Source organism: Passer domesticus, chromosome 2 (genome assembly GCF_036417665.1).
Source record: "Passer domesticus isolate bPasDom1 chromosome 2, bPasDom1.hap1, whole genome shotgun sequence".
NCBI lineage: Eukaryota > Metazoa > Chordata > Aves > Passeriformes > Passeridae > Passer > Passer domesticus.
In genome coordinates this window covers 113,459,927-113,473,617 of record NC_087475.1, presented here as the reverse complement: position 1 = coordinate 113,473,617, position 13,691 = coordinate 113,459,927, and the positions used below count along the sequence as shown (strand labels likewise).

At 40.8% G+C, this 13,691-nt stretch overlaps 2 protein-coding genes and 1 long non-coding RNA gene across 9 annotated transcripts in view; 1 reads left to right on the top strand and 2 right to left on the bottom strand.

Annotated features, from left to right (window-relative positions):
- JAM2 (junctional adhesion molecule 2) overlaps positions 1–9,170 on the top strand; it is a 41,858-nt gene extending 32,688 nt beyond the window's left edge. Inside the window, exons 6-10 of one of the 3 annotated variants that reach the window (XM_064410859.1) lie at positions 654–756; positions 2,189–2,296; positions 3,257–3,272; positions 4,023–4,056; positions 4,791–9,170. In XM_064410859.1, the coding sequence (XP_064266929.1) occupies positions 654–756; positions 2,189–2,296; positions 3,257–3,272; positions 4,023–4,056; positions 4,791–4,823 (294 nt within the window). In that variant the 3' untranslated portion in view covers positions 4,824–9,170. Of the gene's footprint in view, positions 1–653; positions 757–2,188; positions 2,297–3,256; positions 3,273–4,022; positions 4,611–4,790 lie in introns of those variants that run through there. The other 2 variants (XM_064410858.1, XM_064410857.1) reach the window with 2 other exon arrangements.
- On the bottom strand, positions 3,260–4,284 carry LOC135294922 (uncharacterized). Its single transcript, XR_010356901.1, has 2 exons — positions 4,149–4,284; positions 3,260–4,091 (listed from the first exon to the last, which is right to left on the bottom strand). It is a non-coding gene; the product is annotated as an uncharacterized LOC135294922 (long non-coding RNA).
- Positions 9,171–9,595: 425 nt separating the features above from the next.
- Positions 9,596–13,687, bottom strand: ATP5PF (ATP synthase peripheral stalk subunit F6). 5 transcript variants are annotated; one of them, XM_064410862.1, is made up of 4 exons: positions 13,550–13,687; positions 12,752–12,931; positions 11,346–11,470; positions 9,596–9,719 (listed from the first exon to the last, which is right to left on the bottom strand). In XM_064410862.1, exons 2-4 carry the CDS (start codon positions 12,919–12,921, stop codon positions 9,691–9,693), a joined length of 324 nt encoding a protein of 107 aa, XP_064266932.1. In that variant the 5' UTR covers positions 12,922–12,931; positions 13,550–13,687; the 3' UTR covers positions 9,596–9,690. The 5 variants fall into 5 exon arrangements, with proteins under 5 accessions (XP_064266932.1, XP_064266933.1, XP_064266934.1 ...); XM_064410863.1 differs by having other exon boundaries at positions 12,752–12,934; positions 13,550–13,685; XM_064410864.1 differs by lacking the exon at positions 13,550–13,687 and adding an exon at positions 13,340–13,491.
- Between the last annotated feature and the right edge of the window lie 4 nt (positions 13,688–13,691).

Below are 13,691 nucleotides of genomic sequence, written 5' to 3'. Positions count from 1 at the left end.
TTCACCAAGGCTCATGTGAGGGCAAGATGCTCTTAGTTATTGCACCAAGAAGCAACAGATAAGCTCTTCTGTGTTGGGGGGAGATGTCCTGCTACCCTCTCATTTTCATTTCATTTTCATTTTTACAGTAGTAGTATTTGATAAATAGTATGGCTTAGCATTTCTCTGTTGGAAGAAGACAGAGTGCATTTTTGGAGGGTTGAGAACCACCCAAACAACTCTTTACTTCTGAAAAATTTTAGTTGATAATGCATCGGAAGTAATATGTGTCAAGTTTTTTGAAGGATCTGTTAATGGGGTTGTTGCTTTCACAAAATGAAGAAACTGATTTCAGGTATTCTGAAATTAGAGCATATCTAAAAAAGTGGATATTATTGGAAAGTTCTGGTCCACTGAAAATTGATTTCCTTGTAGATATGCTCCACTGAGTTAAATGTCCATCTAAAGGAACCTCTTAGGCAACAAGCAGAAGTTGAAGGACCAGGGAATGTGACTAGGGAGCTGTTACAGGGTTGTAATGGACCAGAATTTCTTACTTGCCATCAGGGTTTTTTGGGTTTCCTTTGTTTAAAACAAATTGACATGTCAAAATTTCTATCCTACAGGATTTTTTCCCCTCATTCTGATAATGGTTTTGGACTCTTTCTTAACAGCTCTTTAATACAGTTACAAAGAATGACACTGGAGAGTATTTCTGTGAAGCCTCCAATGGGATTGGATTATCTCAGAAATGCTCAGTGAAGCGAATGCAAGTTGGTATGTGTTAAAGAAAAGTATGGTGGAAAACAGTCTTGCAGCAGGATTTATGTAATTGCTGGTATAACTAAGAATCTAAGACCAGATTGAATGAAATCTTTTTATTCGATTATGGCATTTGGGGGAATGAGAAATAAGTTCCTTATCGCAGTAATTAGCTTTTCAATTGCTAAACCCTGAACTTTACAGAAAAGCATCAGCCATAAGAGAACTTTAATATTTCCAAATGCTGTTGTGGAAGGCTTACAGAAGAGTGTGCCAGTCCACTGGGGTGTTTTCTTTACATAAAGCCTCCCTTTTGGGATTCATTCATGGGAAATCTTAACAGTCTGTAATAACCCAAAATGTGTGAAGGTTTTTTTTGCAAAATATACAACTGGTTCTTGCAGATATCATAGGAAAGCAAATGGTAACAAATCCTAATAAATACTGCAAGGAAGATCCTGTCCAAGTGTTCCATAAAGCAGCACATGGAACTGCAAAGTTCCATATAGTGCTTTCATGGAACTTAGCTGAAAATCACTGTGTCATGGGTTTTAATGCATTCTTGGTGGATTATGAGCACATGTTCCTCAAGCTACTGAGATAGAATCACTTTGTGAAAACATGCACTAAGTCCTAAATTGCTGTCAGCCTAAGTTGTACAAAAATGTGTTAGGTTTTGGGGTAAAAATCTCTACCATATATTAAAATATGCTTAAAGTTGGGAACCAAATAATTGGAAACATTAAAAAAAACTATGAAAATGTTTCTGCTTCTTGATAATTTTGGTTTCCCTAAAATGAATGATAGTCTGAAGCTCTTAGTGAGTATATCAGGTTATGGGTGTGGTCTTTGTCATGGTTGAAGTCAAACCATCACCTTCAAAATAAAAATGGCCAGATGTTTTAGCAGCGTGGTGTAGAGTTTAATTTCAGGCATCTCAACTTTATTGTGTTGTATTTTAAAAGCCTTGCCATTTAAAATTTTTTAAATCACTGCATTTCAAAAATCTCATTTGAAGAGTTCTTTAGAAATGGAACTCAATTGCCATCAGCTGTTTCAGTTGTGTTAAGCAAATTAACTATATGAAAAAACTTGCTTTAACACTTAGAAAGATTTCAAGATATTTTTCCTCAGAGACATATGACTTGGGTAATACTTATCTGGGGTAGATATGATAATGAATATGTATCCCTTGGTCCTTCTTATTCTTTCCTTACTTTTGACTCAAACTAAGCAGTTGATGTGTACCAAGCACTTCTGTTAAAGTAGCTGTGGCACACAAGTGCTTTTTTACTACTTAAATACATCTAATTGTCACTAAGTAACTTATGCATCTTGGGCCAAAGCCCAACTATAGATACAAAAATGCCTGTGGTAATTAGGGAAAAATCCAGCCAGTGGAAATTTTTACAATTTAGAACATAGGACTTCTGCTTTATAATTACAGATGACCTCAATGTAAGCGGTATCATTGTGGCTGTAGTAATTGTGGCTCTGGTGATGGTGCTGTGTGGCCTTGGAGTATTCTATGCCCAAAAAAAGGGCTACTTTGCAAGTAAGTAGAATAAAATCATTCCTTCCTCAAGTCAAAAAATGTCTTTATTTAGCAGTGTTTCCATGACACTCTCTCTTGCCCAGAGAAGCTGTGGATGCCCCATCCCTAGAAGTGTTCAAGGACAGGTTGGAGGGAGTCCTGAGCAATTGGATCTAGTGGAAGGTGTCCCTGCTTATGGCAGGGAGTTGGAACCAGATGATCTTTAAGGTCCCTTCCTACCCAAACTGTTCCATGATTTTATGATTCTGATGATGTCCTCCTTTCCATGAAGGTTCTAACTCCTTGTACTAAAGCTGGAGAGCATTAAAACAGCAACATTTTGTGCAGACATTTTTATTGTGCCAACATCAACTGCAAAAGGTACTTTTAAAATGACGTGGAGATGTTTGCGCAGTTGCTTAAGGCTGCCAAACAACAACCTAGGGAAAGCAATGAGCTTGACTCTGGTTCTTGGAACCTCTCCACCCTGGTTTTGATAAAGAATCCCTAAGAAAGGCAAAATACCTGTTTTAGTCAACAGTGCCTGACCAACTAAGTTCAGATGAAAGGGAAACTAGATTAACTGTCTTCTTCCTCTGGGTCATGGAAAAAGTTTGCTTTTAGGGATTGTTGCACAGAGCTTGACATCCAGCAACCCTCTCTGTAGCGTTTACATTGGTTACCTATAGGCTTAAACACAGCAAAAACAGTTGCCAAACATTGGGGTCTGAAAGGTCAGCTGCCTGAAATTACTGGAGGCTACAGAGCTGCTTGTTAGAGTTCACTTGGAGTTTCATTTACACTTGAAACCTAATCTTTCTTCACTCACTACACTCACTACACCAAAAAGAGACATTTGGTTCAGAAACTCCTTCTAGAAACTGAAGAGCTGAATATTCTAGGAATAACTATTTTAAAGAGCTTTAAAACAGCTAAGGAAACTGTTCTTGTGCTAATTCTTTTTTTTTCTTTCTTTTTCAGAGGAAAGTTCTTCCCAGTAAGTATGCAAGTAGTACATAAATCACTGCAAACCTCATTTACATTTCAGATGATTTAGTAACTATAATGATTTTTACAGCCTTTCTAACATGATTTTTGTGCAATAGCTTTCTTGACACTGAGATAAACCTGATTCTACACACTATCTGGTTTCCTTAATAGAAACCAGTGTGCTGGTCAGAAAGTGAATCATTACATTACTGTGGTAAATACACAGAGATGTGTCTTTTTACACAGTTACAGCTTACACTTCTAACTCAGCTGTTCATGTGTCTCCTCTTCAAACTGGACAAAAGACAATCAGAACCAAACTGAACAGCTCTCATATCCATATCTACAAGTCATTTCAGAAAGTGTTCTGTAAAAATATAACTGGTAGAAACTTTCTGACAGTGCCTGGTCTATTACTTTGATATGGATTTATTTCACTCAAATTTCGTAATAGTTAGTCAGAATCCCTCAAGCTATTTTAGTTCTGGCCATGAGCTAGACAAAAAGTGTAACTGGAAGACGTGGAAAGACGAGCTAGAGAAGGTGTTTGGCAGTGGTTTATGAGATAATGACTGATATCTAAAAGCATTCAATGGATTTGTTATTTTAAGTTTTTTTCTAAGAGGAGGGGAAAAAAATCCCTGAGGATTGCTGGAAATCTGGAAAAATGTATTCATATATCAGGCTCCCAAAGGGGTAAACCCAGCACCAGAAAAGTCGCTATTTAACTGATATTCCTTTCCTGCTCTGTTAACAGAAAGAAGACGAACTATCAATCTACAAGTGAAAAGGCAAGGCTTTTGTGTTCACTAGTGTGTTTTAAAAGCTTTAAATATCTTCAAAGTTCCTTAGATCTGTAATGTCTTTCCATATATACACAAACTCCTCACTCCTGCTGTGCCCGTACCTGGCGACACTTTATCTGTCTTCATTTACAGCTTCCTATTGCATGGTCTTAAGTGCAACACATCATTTCAGCTTTTCACATTGGTGCAAAAGGAATAAAACTTCAACTAGGAGTGACTTAATATCACTATCTACAGTTTAAGGACAAGAGGAGTTAAAGTAGCATGAGCAATACTGATGTAACTTTAAAAGATCCCTGAACACCACCCATTTTCTTAATCAAAACAAAACATACTAAATTGCATAAGCTTAATCCTTGACCGAGTATGTATATAAGAAATTTCCTGAAACCAGATATCTGTTTGCTCTAAGTGAGAAAGATAGAGCTTTGAAAAGCTATGGTATCTGTTTATCATTGTTAATACACTTAAAAATCAGATGCTCTGAACAGAGCTGTTTGATACCTGTATTTATGAATAAATATGAATACAGGTTGCTACTTCTGTGTAGAGTGCATTTTGTAGACCTCCTGTCTCAGAAAAGAACATTTACTAACAGTACATGAGACACATTTCTTGTCAAGCTCAGTGCCTTAGTTTCTTCTGAAATGTACACTAAATATTAACCTGCTTAAAATCTTTGAACTATTATTTATTGTAACCTTGTTTCCTTCATTTAGGATTTCAAGCATACCAAGTCCTTTGTCATTTAGAAGATTTCAGCCTCTGTGAGGGACATCAAATTACTACTTGTTATACAAAAGTATCAATGTCCTGGTTTCAGCTGGGATAATTTTCTTCATAGTAGCTGTGTTTTGGATTTAATATGAGAATAAAGTTGATAACACACTGATGTTTTAGTTGCTGCTGAGTAGTGCTTACTCCAAGTCAAGGAGTCCTCAGATTCCCATGGTCTTCCAGTGAGGAGGTGCAAAAGAAGCAGGGACAGAGCACAGCTGGGACAGCTGATCTGAGTTGTCCAAAGGGATATGCATAGAATCACAGAATCATCAAAATAAGCTGAGTTGGAAGGGCCCATCAGGATCATGAAGTCCAACTCCTGGCCCTGCACAGGACACCCCAAGAATCACGTCATGTGCCTGTCACATTGTCCAAACACTTCTGGAACTCAAACAGGCTTGGTGCTTGCTGACTGCCTCCGTGCCAGAACATCACACCAGTATTTGAACTGGGGAAGTTGGCCAGGAGGAGCCAACTGCTGCTGGGGACAGGCTGGTCATCAGGCAGTGAGTGGTGAGAAACTGTTGTGCATCACTTGCCTTTCTTGGGCTTTACTCCTCTCTCTCCTTTTCACTACAATTCATATTATTGTTGTTACTATTGTCATTAGTATTATTAGTATTTTATTTTACTTTGTTTCAATTATTAAACTGTTGTCCTCTCAACCCACCAGTTTTACCTTTTTTTTCCCCAGTTCACCCACTGGGCTGGGGTGGGGACAGTGAGCAAGCAGCCACATGGGGCTGAGCTGCTGGCAGTTCTTTTTGTGTAACTGGAAGACGTGGAAAGATGTGACTTGAAAGGTTGAGATAAAAGCAGATCTGACTAGAGCATGTTAGAAGAAGTTTGTTACAAGCCTTCATTGTATTGGTTTAATAGTTTGCTGGCCACCATATTGATTCATTTGCTCTAGGCCTGGGCTAAGGTTATCACTGTGGTGTTCTGTGTTGTACTGGCTTGTGAAATGATAGATTGGCTGGTCATGAGCCTGCCTGGTGTGTGTCCCCACTGTCCTTTGGGAGCCATCTGGTGGAAACTATCCACAGTTACATCTACTGCCTTTTACCCTCAGAGAGCCAACCCATGGCAAAAACACCTTCCTTCCCCTCCAGGATGATTACAATAGCATTTGAGAATTTTAAAGACTTCGCATATCCTGTGACTACCCTTGAAACCAACCTGGTCCTTTTGGTAACAATCAGTATGTTGTTGCATATGGTTCAGGCCTTCTTTAGGGTTAAGAAAAGATCTGTGGCAACCGAAACCCCACCAACATGTACTGTACCTACACAAACTTCAGTAATAAGCCAACAAGAGGCAACCATTCGATCCTTATTCCTGAGTGAGCTGAAGGATATACACAAATATTTCAGCTGTTGTCCTGATGAGCATACTACCACCTAGCTGTTCCAATGCTGGGATAATGGGACTAATGGACTGGAATTAGAAGGTAGGAATCACTTTGTAAGAAAACAAGCATTGACAAGGTGATTGCAAGAGAGACACAAGTCCCCAGCCTCTGGAATGAGTCCTGTCAAGCCTGAAGGAAAGGTATCCTTACAAGAAGGATACTACATGTCACCATGCAAGTGGAAAGATATCCAATACTTGAGGGAATTGGCCATGCTAGAGATTTATTTTGACCTGGACAATACAAGGTCCCCACAGATCCAGACCAATTCCTCTGCACATGACTCATGTGGTGGAAGTTTGTAGAGTCTACCAAGAGTACACACCAACCCACTGATGTTAATCTGAAAAGACATCACTCCACCATCTGTGGATACAGTGGCTTGCCATCTCTGGGAATTTGAAGACAACCTCTTTTCCTCTCATCTGTGGAGAAACTATCAGATAAACTGTCCCAGGAGTTTCAGCAGTTCAAGAGGTTATGTTCTGTTCCTCATCTCTACAGACCCATGCTAATGACAGTAAGTGTTGGCTCAAGAGGGAGGATATGGAAGGTACACACCATGGGATACTCTGTGAGTTTAGCTGAGAGACCACAGAGAAGGCATGAATTGTGATGGGAGACCTACCTTGACCCTAGAGACATGAATTGTAAGGAAAACAATCCCAAATGGGGGTTCTTCCAGGAAAGCTGCTACTCCCATCTCCAGTGGATGGTTTCCCAGGCAGAGTGGAAGGGCTGAATTTACTCCTGAGCCTATGGAAAGAAATTCTAATCCATTTCTTCAAAAAGTAAGAATGCAGGTTTAGATGTGGGATTTTTGAAAATGCATATTCCAAACTAGTCTGATTGTAAGCCCTCTTTATCAAGTGATTCAGAAGAATGATTTCACATGGGGCCCTGAACAACACCAAGCTTTTGACCAGAATAAACTAGAAATACTTGGAAAACACTCACAGACACTTGGGCCAAGAACGTGGCATTTAGTGGGTATATTGTATCATGAACCAGCTGAGAAAACCACATGGATCCAATGGACTGTGAGACTACACTGAGAGCAACGGCCAGGGGGAACCTTCAAACATTGGGATGCACATCAGCAAAGGCCACCTTGGTGAGTCAGCACTAGAAGGTCTGCCAAGTGGGCTGGCTCTGCCCAATCAAAACTTTTACTGTAGAAGAGAATAAAGTTCCTGTAGTGCATGTGAAAACTGTCCTGCAGAAGACAGTCTGAGTTGTTCCTACCTTGGACAAACTTTTCTGTGGGATAGTTTTTGCTGAAGGACTTGGGCACACTTGTTAAGACAGGAGGATGGGCAAGTCTGGTTTGTGCATTGAGTGGATTTCATTGAATAGCCAGTGCATTGTGTGATGTTAATTGCTGTGTAATGGTGTGTATTAGTACTTAGCATTAAAACAGCTGCATGCCGACGATTGCACTGGGCACCTCATGGTGCCTGTTTCCACCCCTCCAGCTTTGGGGGCTGAACCCAGCTCCCCTTAACTGCCATATTAAGAATGAACTTTGCTGTTCTGGACAAGCAGAGCAGTGACGCAATCAGAACTGGCTTCAATGTGCAACAATCCAACACCAGACACCCTCTTTCCTGCGACTGTCATAAGCCAAAAGTCATGGACTGAATGAATCCAAAAGATTTCTACGGGGACTGTCTGTAGATTAAGGAAATGGTATCTGTGTGTGCATCTATAAAAAGATGGGAAGGTGCTGGTATATTGGGAAGTGTGGGATCCTGCATGACAGAAATGGTATGGAGTAAGCAGCTGATACTTTTCTGGTTTCAGCTGGGAGTTAATTTTCTTCCTAGTAGCTGGTACAGAGCTGGATTTTTTTAATTACTATTACAGTAATGTCAACAACACAGTAATGTTTCAGTTGTTGCTCAGCAGTACTTATCCCAAATCCAAGACTTTTCAGTGTCTGATGCTCTGCCAGTGAGAAGATGCTCAAGCCATGAGGGAACAGGGCCAGGACCCTGACCTGAACTGGGCAAAGGGATAAAACATGATGCCCAGTATTTAAACTGGGGGGAAGTTGGCTGGGAGGGGCCTTTGCTGCTGGGGAACAGGCTGGGCATCAGTCAGTGAGTGGTGATGAGCACTTGTGCTCTGCATCACTTGTGCTTCTCAGGTTTTCTTTCTCTCTCTTTTTCTCGTATTTTTACTTTGGTTCAATTATTTAAGTGCTTTATCTCAACCCAGTAATTTTGTTTCCAATTCCCTTCCCTACAGTAGGGGGAGGGGATGGGGAGTGAGCCAGAAGCTATGGGATGCTTAGCTGGGGTTAAACCACAACATCAAGGGATCTTTTGACCTCTGCTCTGTAAATATTGTTTCCATGTCTTACATGCTGACAATAGAAACTGCCAATAGTCAACCTAGCTGTGATGGCATTTCAAAAAAAAACAACCCCCAAATAAACTTAAAGACAAATTAACTCGTATATTCTATTTAGTTCTGTGTGAAAGCTTCTCATTTTGTTCCTATGTACATGCAGCAATACAAGATTCACTCTTGCAGCTTGGAACAATCTATTCAAATAACTTTCATAGATGACCTCACTACTTGTGTGTCAGCCATTGTCAGGGCTCAATTTCTCCTGCAATTCTGATTTACTAGGACTTAGAGATTATTTTGGCAAATCTGATACAATTTCAAAGTGTGTAGACATAACCTCACTATGCTGACAAAATAAATCTTCCTGTAATAAAAGCTCAAGCAGTGTTTCAGTGTTCAATGTGGAAGTTTCTCTGTAGACTGCGTATGTAGTTTCATTCTGAAGAAAAATCATGTCAATACAATTCAAACTGTAGTATGAAAACTCTGTCAAAGTGTTTATGTAGTTTCTCAGATATAGTAATTATAAATAAATAGCTCCTCAGAAGCTGAAGTGTTTGTGTCAATAGTTCAATCACAGAAATTCACATCTTACAATCTCTTTAGCAGATTTCATTTTCTTCTGGAAGATTAACTTCATCACCTTTGTGTTCATTGATGCAGTGTAGAATTAGGGCATTTGTGCCTATGCTTTTGACTGTGCACCTCCATCACTAGTGTAGGGTTTTGCAAGGGACTTAAGGTTCATGGAGATTTTTTTTCTGCAGAAGCTTTTTGGATAAACTCAACAGAACAAATAGTTCCTTCCTGGTATACCATTACAAGTGTTACAATACCTAAGCATCAAAACACAGCACACAAAGGTATTTTGCAGTTAACACTGAGCAGCACTACTCAGTTGCCTCTGTCATGTAAGAGTTGATGATGACAGCCAGCTACACCCACCATGCAGTTAAGAGCTTCTTCACACCACTGAAATCAAACTGAAGCATTACATTTATTAAATTACAACTGGTGCCATGTTCAGCAACTCCATGGCTGTACATTCCTGTTTGGTGCACAAGCTGCCGAGATCACTTTGGAGCCTCCTCAAACTTGGGCTCTACAGGAGGAATGGGAGAGAGAAAATTCTTATTAGTCTCTTTTTATTCCATCTTCAAACACCACAATTAATATGTAATTCAAAGAAAACTAACCATTACATTGGCAAGCTAAAGCAGTACATTGCAGTCTACACCCCCACTGACTGATTGAATGAGGGCAGCAGTAAACAGAACAAGGCTGGAGACAGGTCTTTTTCACCTTGTGGGAGTTGTGTATAAAGGCTAAGCCTCAGTAATATTCTGCCTAAACAGCTTTTAGTGACACCTGGGATAGGGGAGAAGACAGCAGAGAAACTGAAGAAGTCAACCAGAACGTTACTGGACGAGTATTTCCAACATAGCTCTAAGAACAAGTAATCTCTTTTCTCTCCCTTTCATTAGTTATCATCAGTGTATACTAACAGAGAGGAGCACACAACTTCAACTCAACTCAGCAAGATACTTTCCACATGCAAACACTGACCCAGGAGTTCCTGATGTCAAAGGTACAGGCTCACAAAGGTCAGGGCTTTGGGCACTTGGGCTGCCAATGCCTGCTGTCGTTAATACGAAGTCTTAGAGGCAAGTCTATAGTAAGCATTCCTAAGGTAAAAAAATTGATGTTCCTACTCATACAACTACAATCTGAAACCTAATTGAGATTAGATAATTGAGGATAGGCAACAGTGGCAAAAGAAGAGTCATGTTGTGTCTGTGTTTGTCTCTGTTCCTATGGTCACACAAATTCATTTTCCTTACAAAAGCAAGTAAAATTTTAATATGCATAGTTTCACATATGACACAGAAATAAAACTGAATAAAACTGAAATAAAACTGATGTAGAGAAACTACATCCCTAAAATTGTGGAAAAGTAAAACAGAAAAGCCATAGATCCTACTTTACAGGTACTCTGTTTTATCTGAACCTGACACAAACTTTACCTGACTGAAATACCACCAAAACCCAAAACATTTTCAGGTGTGTTCCAAGTCTAAATTAGAATTCCCAGACAGTCTGATCAGAACTACAATCTGCTGACTATGGTTGCTTGGCCTTGGCTGGCTGCCAGATACCCACCAAGGCTCATGCTGTCTGCCCTTTCCCTTCTACGCTAAAACAAACTTAGAGCAGTTAAACAGAAGTCATATCCAAATAGCTGAAGAAAAAGGATTAATATAATTTAGCCACAAAATATTAGTAAGGAAATTAAGTCCTATGTTCATTTTCTGAAATCAGTGGCTTTCCAGAGGAGCTTACAAAATCAAAAAAGTCACAGTTTGGATGATGCTAAGACTAACTGATATTCACATTATAGTCTGCTGATCTTTGTGGCAAGATGAGAACCTAGGCTATTTCTATTTGAGCTCTTTCTTTAGGGTGTCTGAAGGACAATTAAGACAGCCTGATCTGACTGCAAGTTTTGTTAATCATTAGTATAATGAAGACCACACCTCTGCTAGAAAAGGCAAATAATCAAAGCAGGAGTCACATGGAAACAGATGTGAACTGTGCAAAAGCGTAAGATTCCCAGAAGGCATTTTACAGAAAATTAATGGTACAAATATAAACTAAAGGGGAATTTAAGAAACCTGTGAGTGAACGTGTCTCTACTTGCAATTAGAATTCAGTAAGATTGTTAACTCACCCTCAAATTTAAATTCTGGAAACTTGGTGAGATCTCCCTCACCATACGCCCGCTGGAGTCTTGCAAGGGATTCAGTCATATCTTTTTGAAACTCAGGTCCTGCATCAACAGGCCCTCCAGCTTGCCTAATAAATATTAAAAGTTGTGATTAACAACTCAGTTCTAATATTTCACATGGAAAATTCTACATTTTCAAGGCCATTTATAAATTAAAACCTTTCTAACAGCCAGCCAAAGGAAATAATTTAAAATATTTCCAAAACTCAAGATATGACATCTTAGGGCCTCCTTACCTTACACACAAACAAGATTCTCAGGGTAAAGGTTTTCTGCTGTCAGTGATGAAAATCCAACTAGCAGGGATCAAAATCCAAGCCTTTTGAGACAAAAGGTGGTTTTATGAGGCAAAACCACTGATGAGTATGGAGGCTCTCAGGATTTTAGTTTGGTTTGTTCCAGGTGTGAATTCCTAACAAAACTGGATTTGCACCTCTTCTGTCTCTCAGTTAGTAAAGCTTAACCTTTCTCGCCAAGAGAATGCATTTTGAATGCTAAAGAAGCAAAAATCCCCTCCACAACAGGAGCTTCTTGGGATTCAAGCATCAGATAAACTAAAATAACTAAATTCTTTAGATTGCCAGCACTCAGTTGTACCAGCACAGGATCCATGCTTAGAACTGGTAAAACCACCAAATATCTGCCTCCCTACACAGATGGGTTTGTAGGTAGGGACAGACACATCTTCTACCAGTAGAGCTAAAAAGCATCTTAATTCCTTTCCAGGAATACTTCCCAAGAATAAATTACACAGGATTACTGTGGTTTTCATTTCCTGGTCAGCAGTTCATTCAAACATTACAATAATCTAAATTCCACTTGAAGGAACTGCTTATTAACTTAAGATGTTAAATGGACAATCCTGACAATTCCATTAATTCTCAATTGGTTTTGGAGGCTATTTCCATTCAGCTTCTGGAAACAAGACTACAGAAAAACTGTCTTTCCCAGCCAAAAAAAAAAAAAAAGAAAAAAAAAAAAAGAAAGGGTTTGTTTAGCTTTCTTCCCCCTATTTACAGAGTGTGTAGACGGGTAAAAATTAACATAGCAGTACATTCATGCAGACCTTAACTGTGTGGCTTAACTGCCCAAGAAAAATGGCATCGGATTTTTTCTTTTTAAGGGAAAAAAAAATGGTATTTTATATTAGCTATGCAAGAACAACCTTTCCCACTAGTGAAACCATAAGTGTTGCAGGAAAACACACCACAAATATTCACAGACCATCCTACAGAAGTATCAAGCTGTGAAAAGTCAAATACTTCAGGTCTGATGGTTTTTATGCCAAAATCAACAGATTTTCCCCTTTTGCCATTAGCCCCCTTCTTAAGACAATCTCCTTTACTTACTTGCTCTTGGTGTTGTACTCTCTGATCTTGTCCAAGAAGAGCTTCTGGACGGGGTCGAGTTCTTTTGCCTTGTTGAAGACAATGGCAGAGAGCCCGATGTTCCTGCGCAGCTGAATGGACACAGCGGAGTGGAAGAGGGAGGAAAGCCGCAAGATCTGTCGCAGGATCATGATGGCACCGCTACTTTAACCATTAACAAAACACGAAAGAAGGAATAAAGGATTAGTCACAGCGATATAATAAACGCATTTAAAAAGCAGGAAAAAAATGGCTTGGGGCTGAAACCAGAAAAGTATTTCAAAGCGATTTAAGATATTATGATATTTAAGATAAATGCGTAAGAAGAAAGAAAAATGTGCTTTGGAGCTGAACTTTAAAGCAGAGAGGTAGTCAAAGGTTATTTAAAACAGCATGGCGGGGAGGGGAAATTCCAGCAAATTCACCGAGCCCGAGGGCACCGCGATCCCGCGGCAGCAGCTCCGCGGCCCGCTCGCTGCGGAACCGCGACTGAACCCAGACAAACCGTGAGTTCCGCTCCCCGCGCTGTCTGAGCAGGAGAAAAGGTGACAGCTTCCACCCCAGAGTCACCTTGGCCGAGCCACTGCCTCCGCCCGGCCCCGCCGCCCTCGCGGTGCGCGCCGGGAAACACCGGGAACGGCCGGGAACCACCGCCCCCCGCCCCGCCGGGGCTCCCGCACACACAGCCCGGCCCCGGGACCGGCGGCAGCGCGGGAAGAGCCCCGGGAAGAGCCCCGGGAAGAGCCCCGGGAAGAGCCCCGGGAAGAGCCCAGCACGCACCGTGGCCGCACCGAGCCGCTCCCGAGCGAGGGAAGGAGCCTCAGGGCCTTCCGGGGCCGCGGCGGCCGCCGGGAGTTGTAGTTCCTGCGGGGGCGCGGCGGCGTCGCGCGCTTCCCCGCGCTGGGCCTGCGCGCCGCCCCGA

Coding starts and splice junctions, on each gene's coding strand:
- ATP5PF (XM_064410862.1), bottom strand. CDS start 12,921: ATGATCCTGCGACAGATCTTGCGGCTTTCCTCCCTCTTCCACTCCGCT. Junction 11,471..12,751: donor GAGTACAACACCAAGAGCAA/GTAAGTAAAGGA, acceptor AATATTTATTAG/GCAAGCTGGAGGGCCTGTTG. Junction 9,720..11,345: donor TCCAGAATTTAAATTTGAGG/GTGAGTTAACAA, acceptor TTCCTCCTGTAG/AGCCCAAGTTTGAGGAGGCT.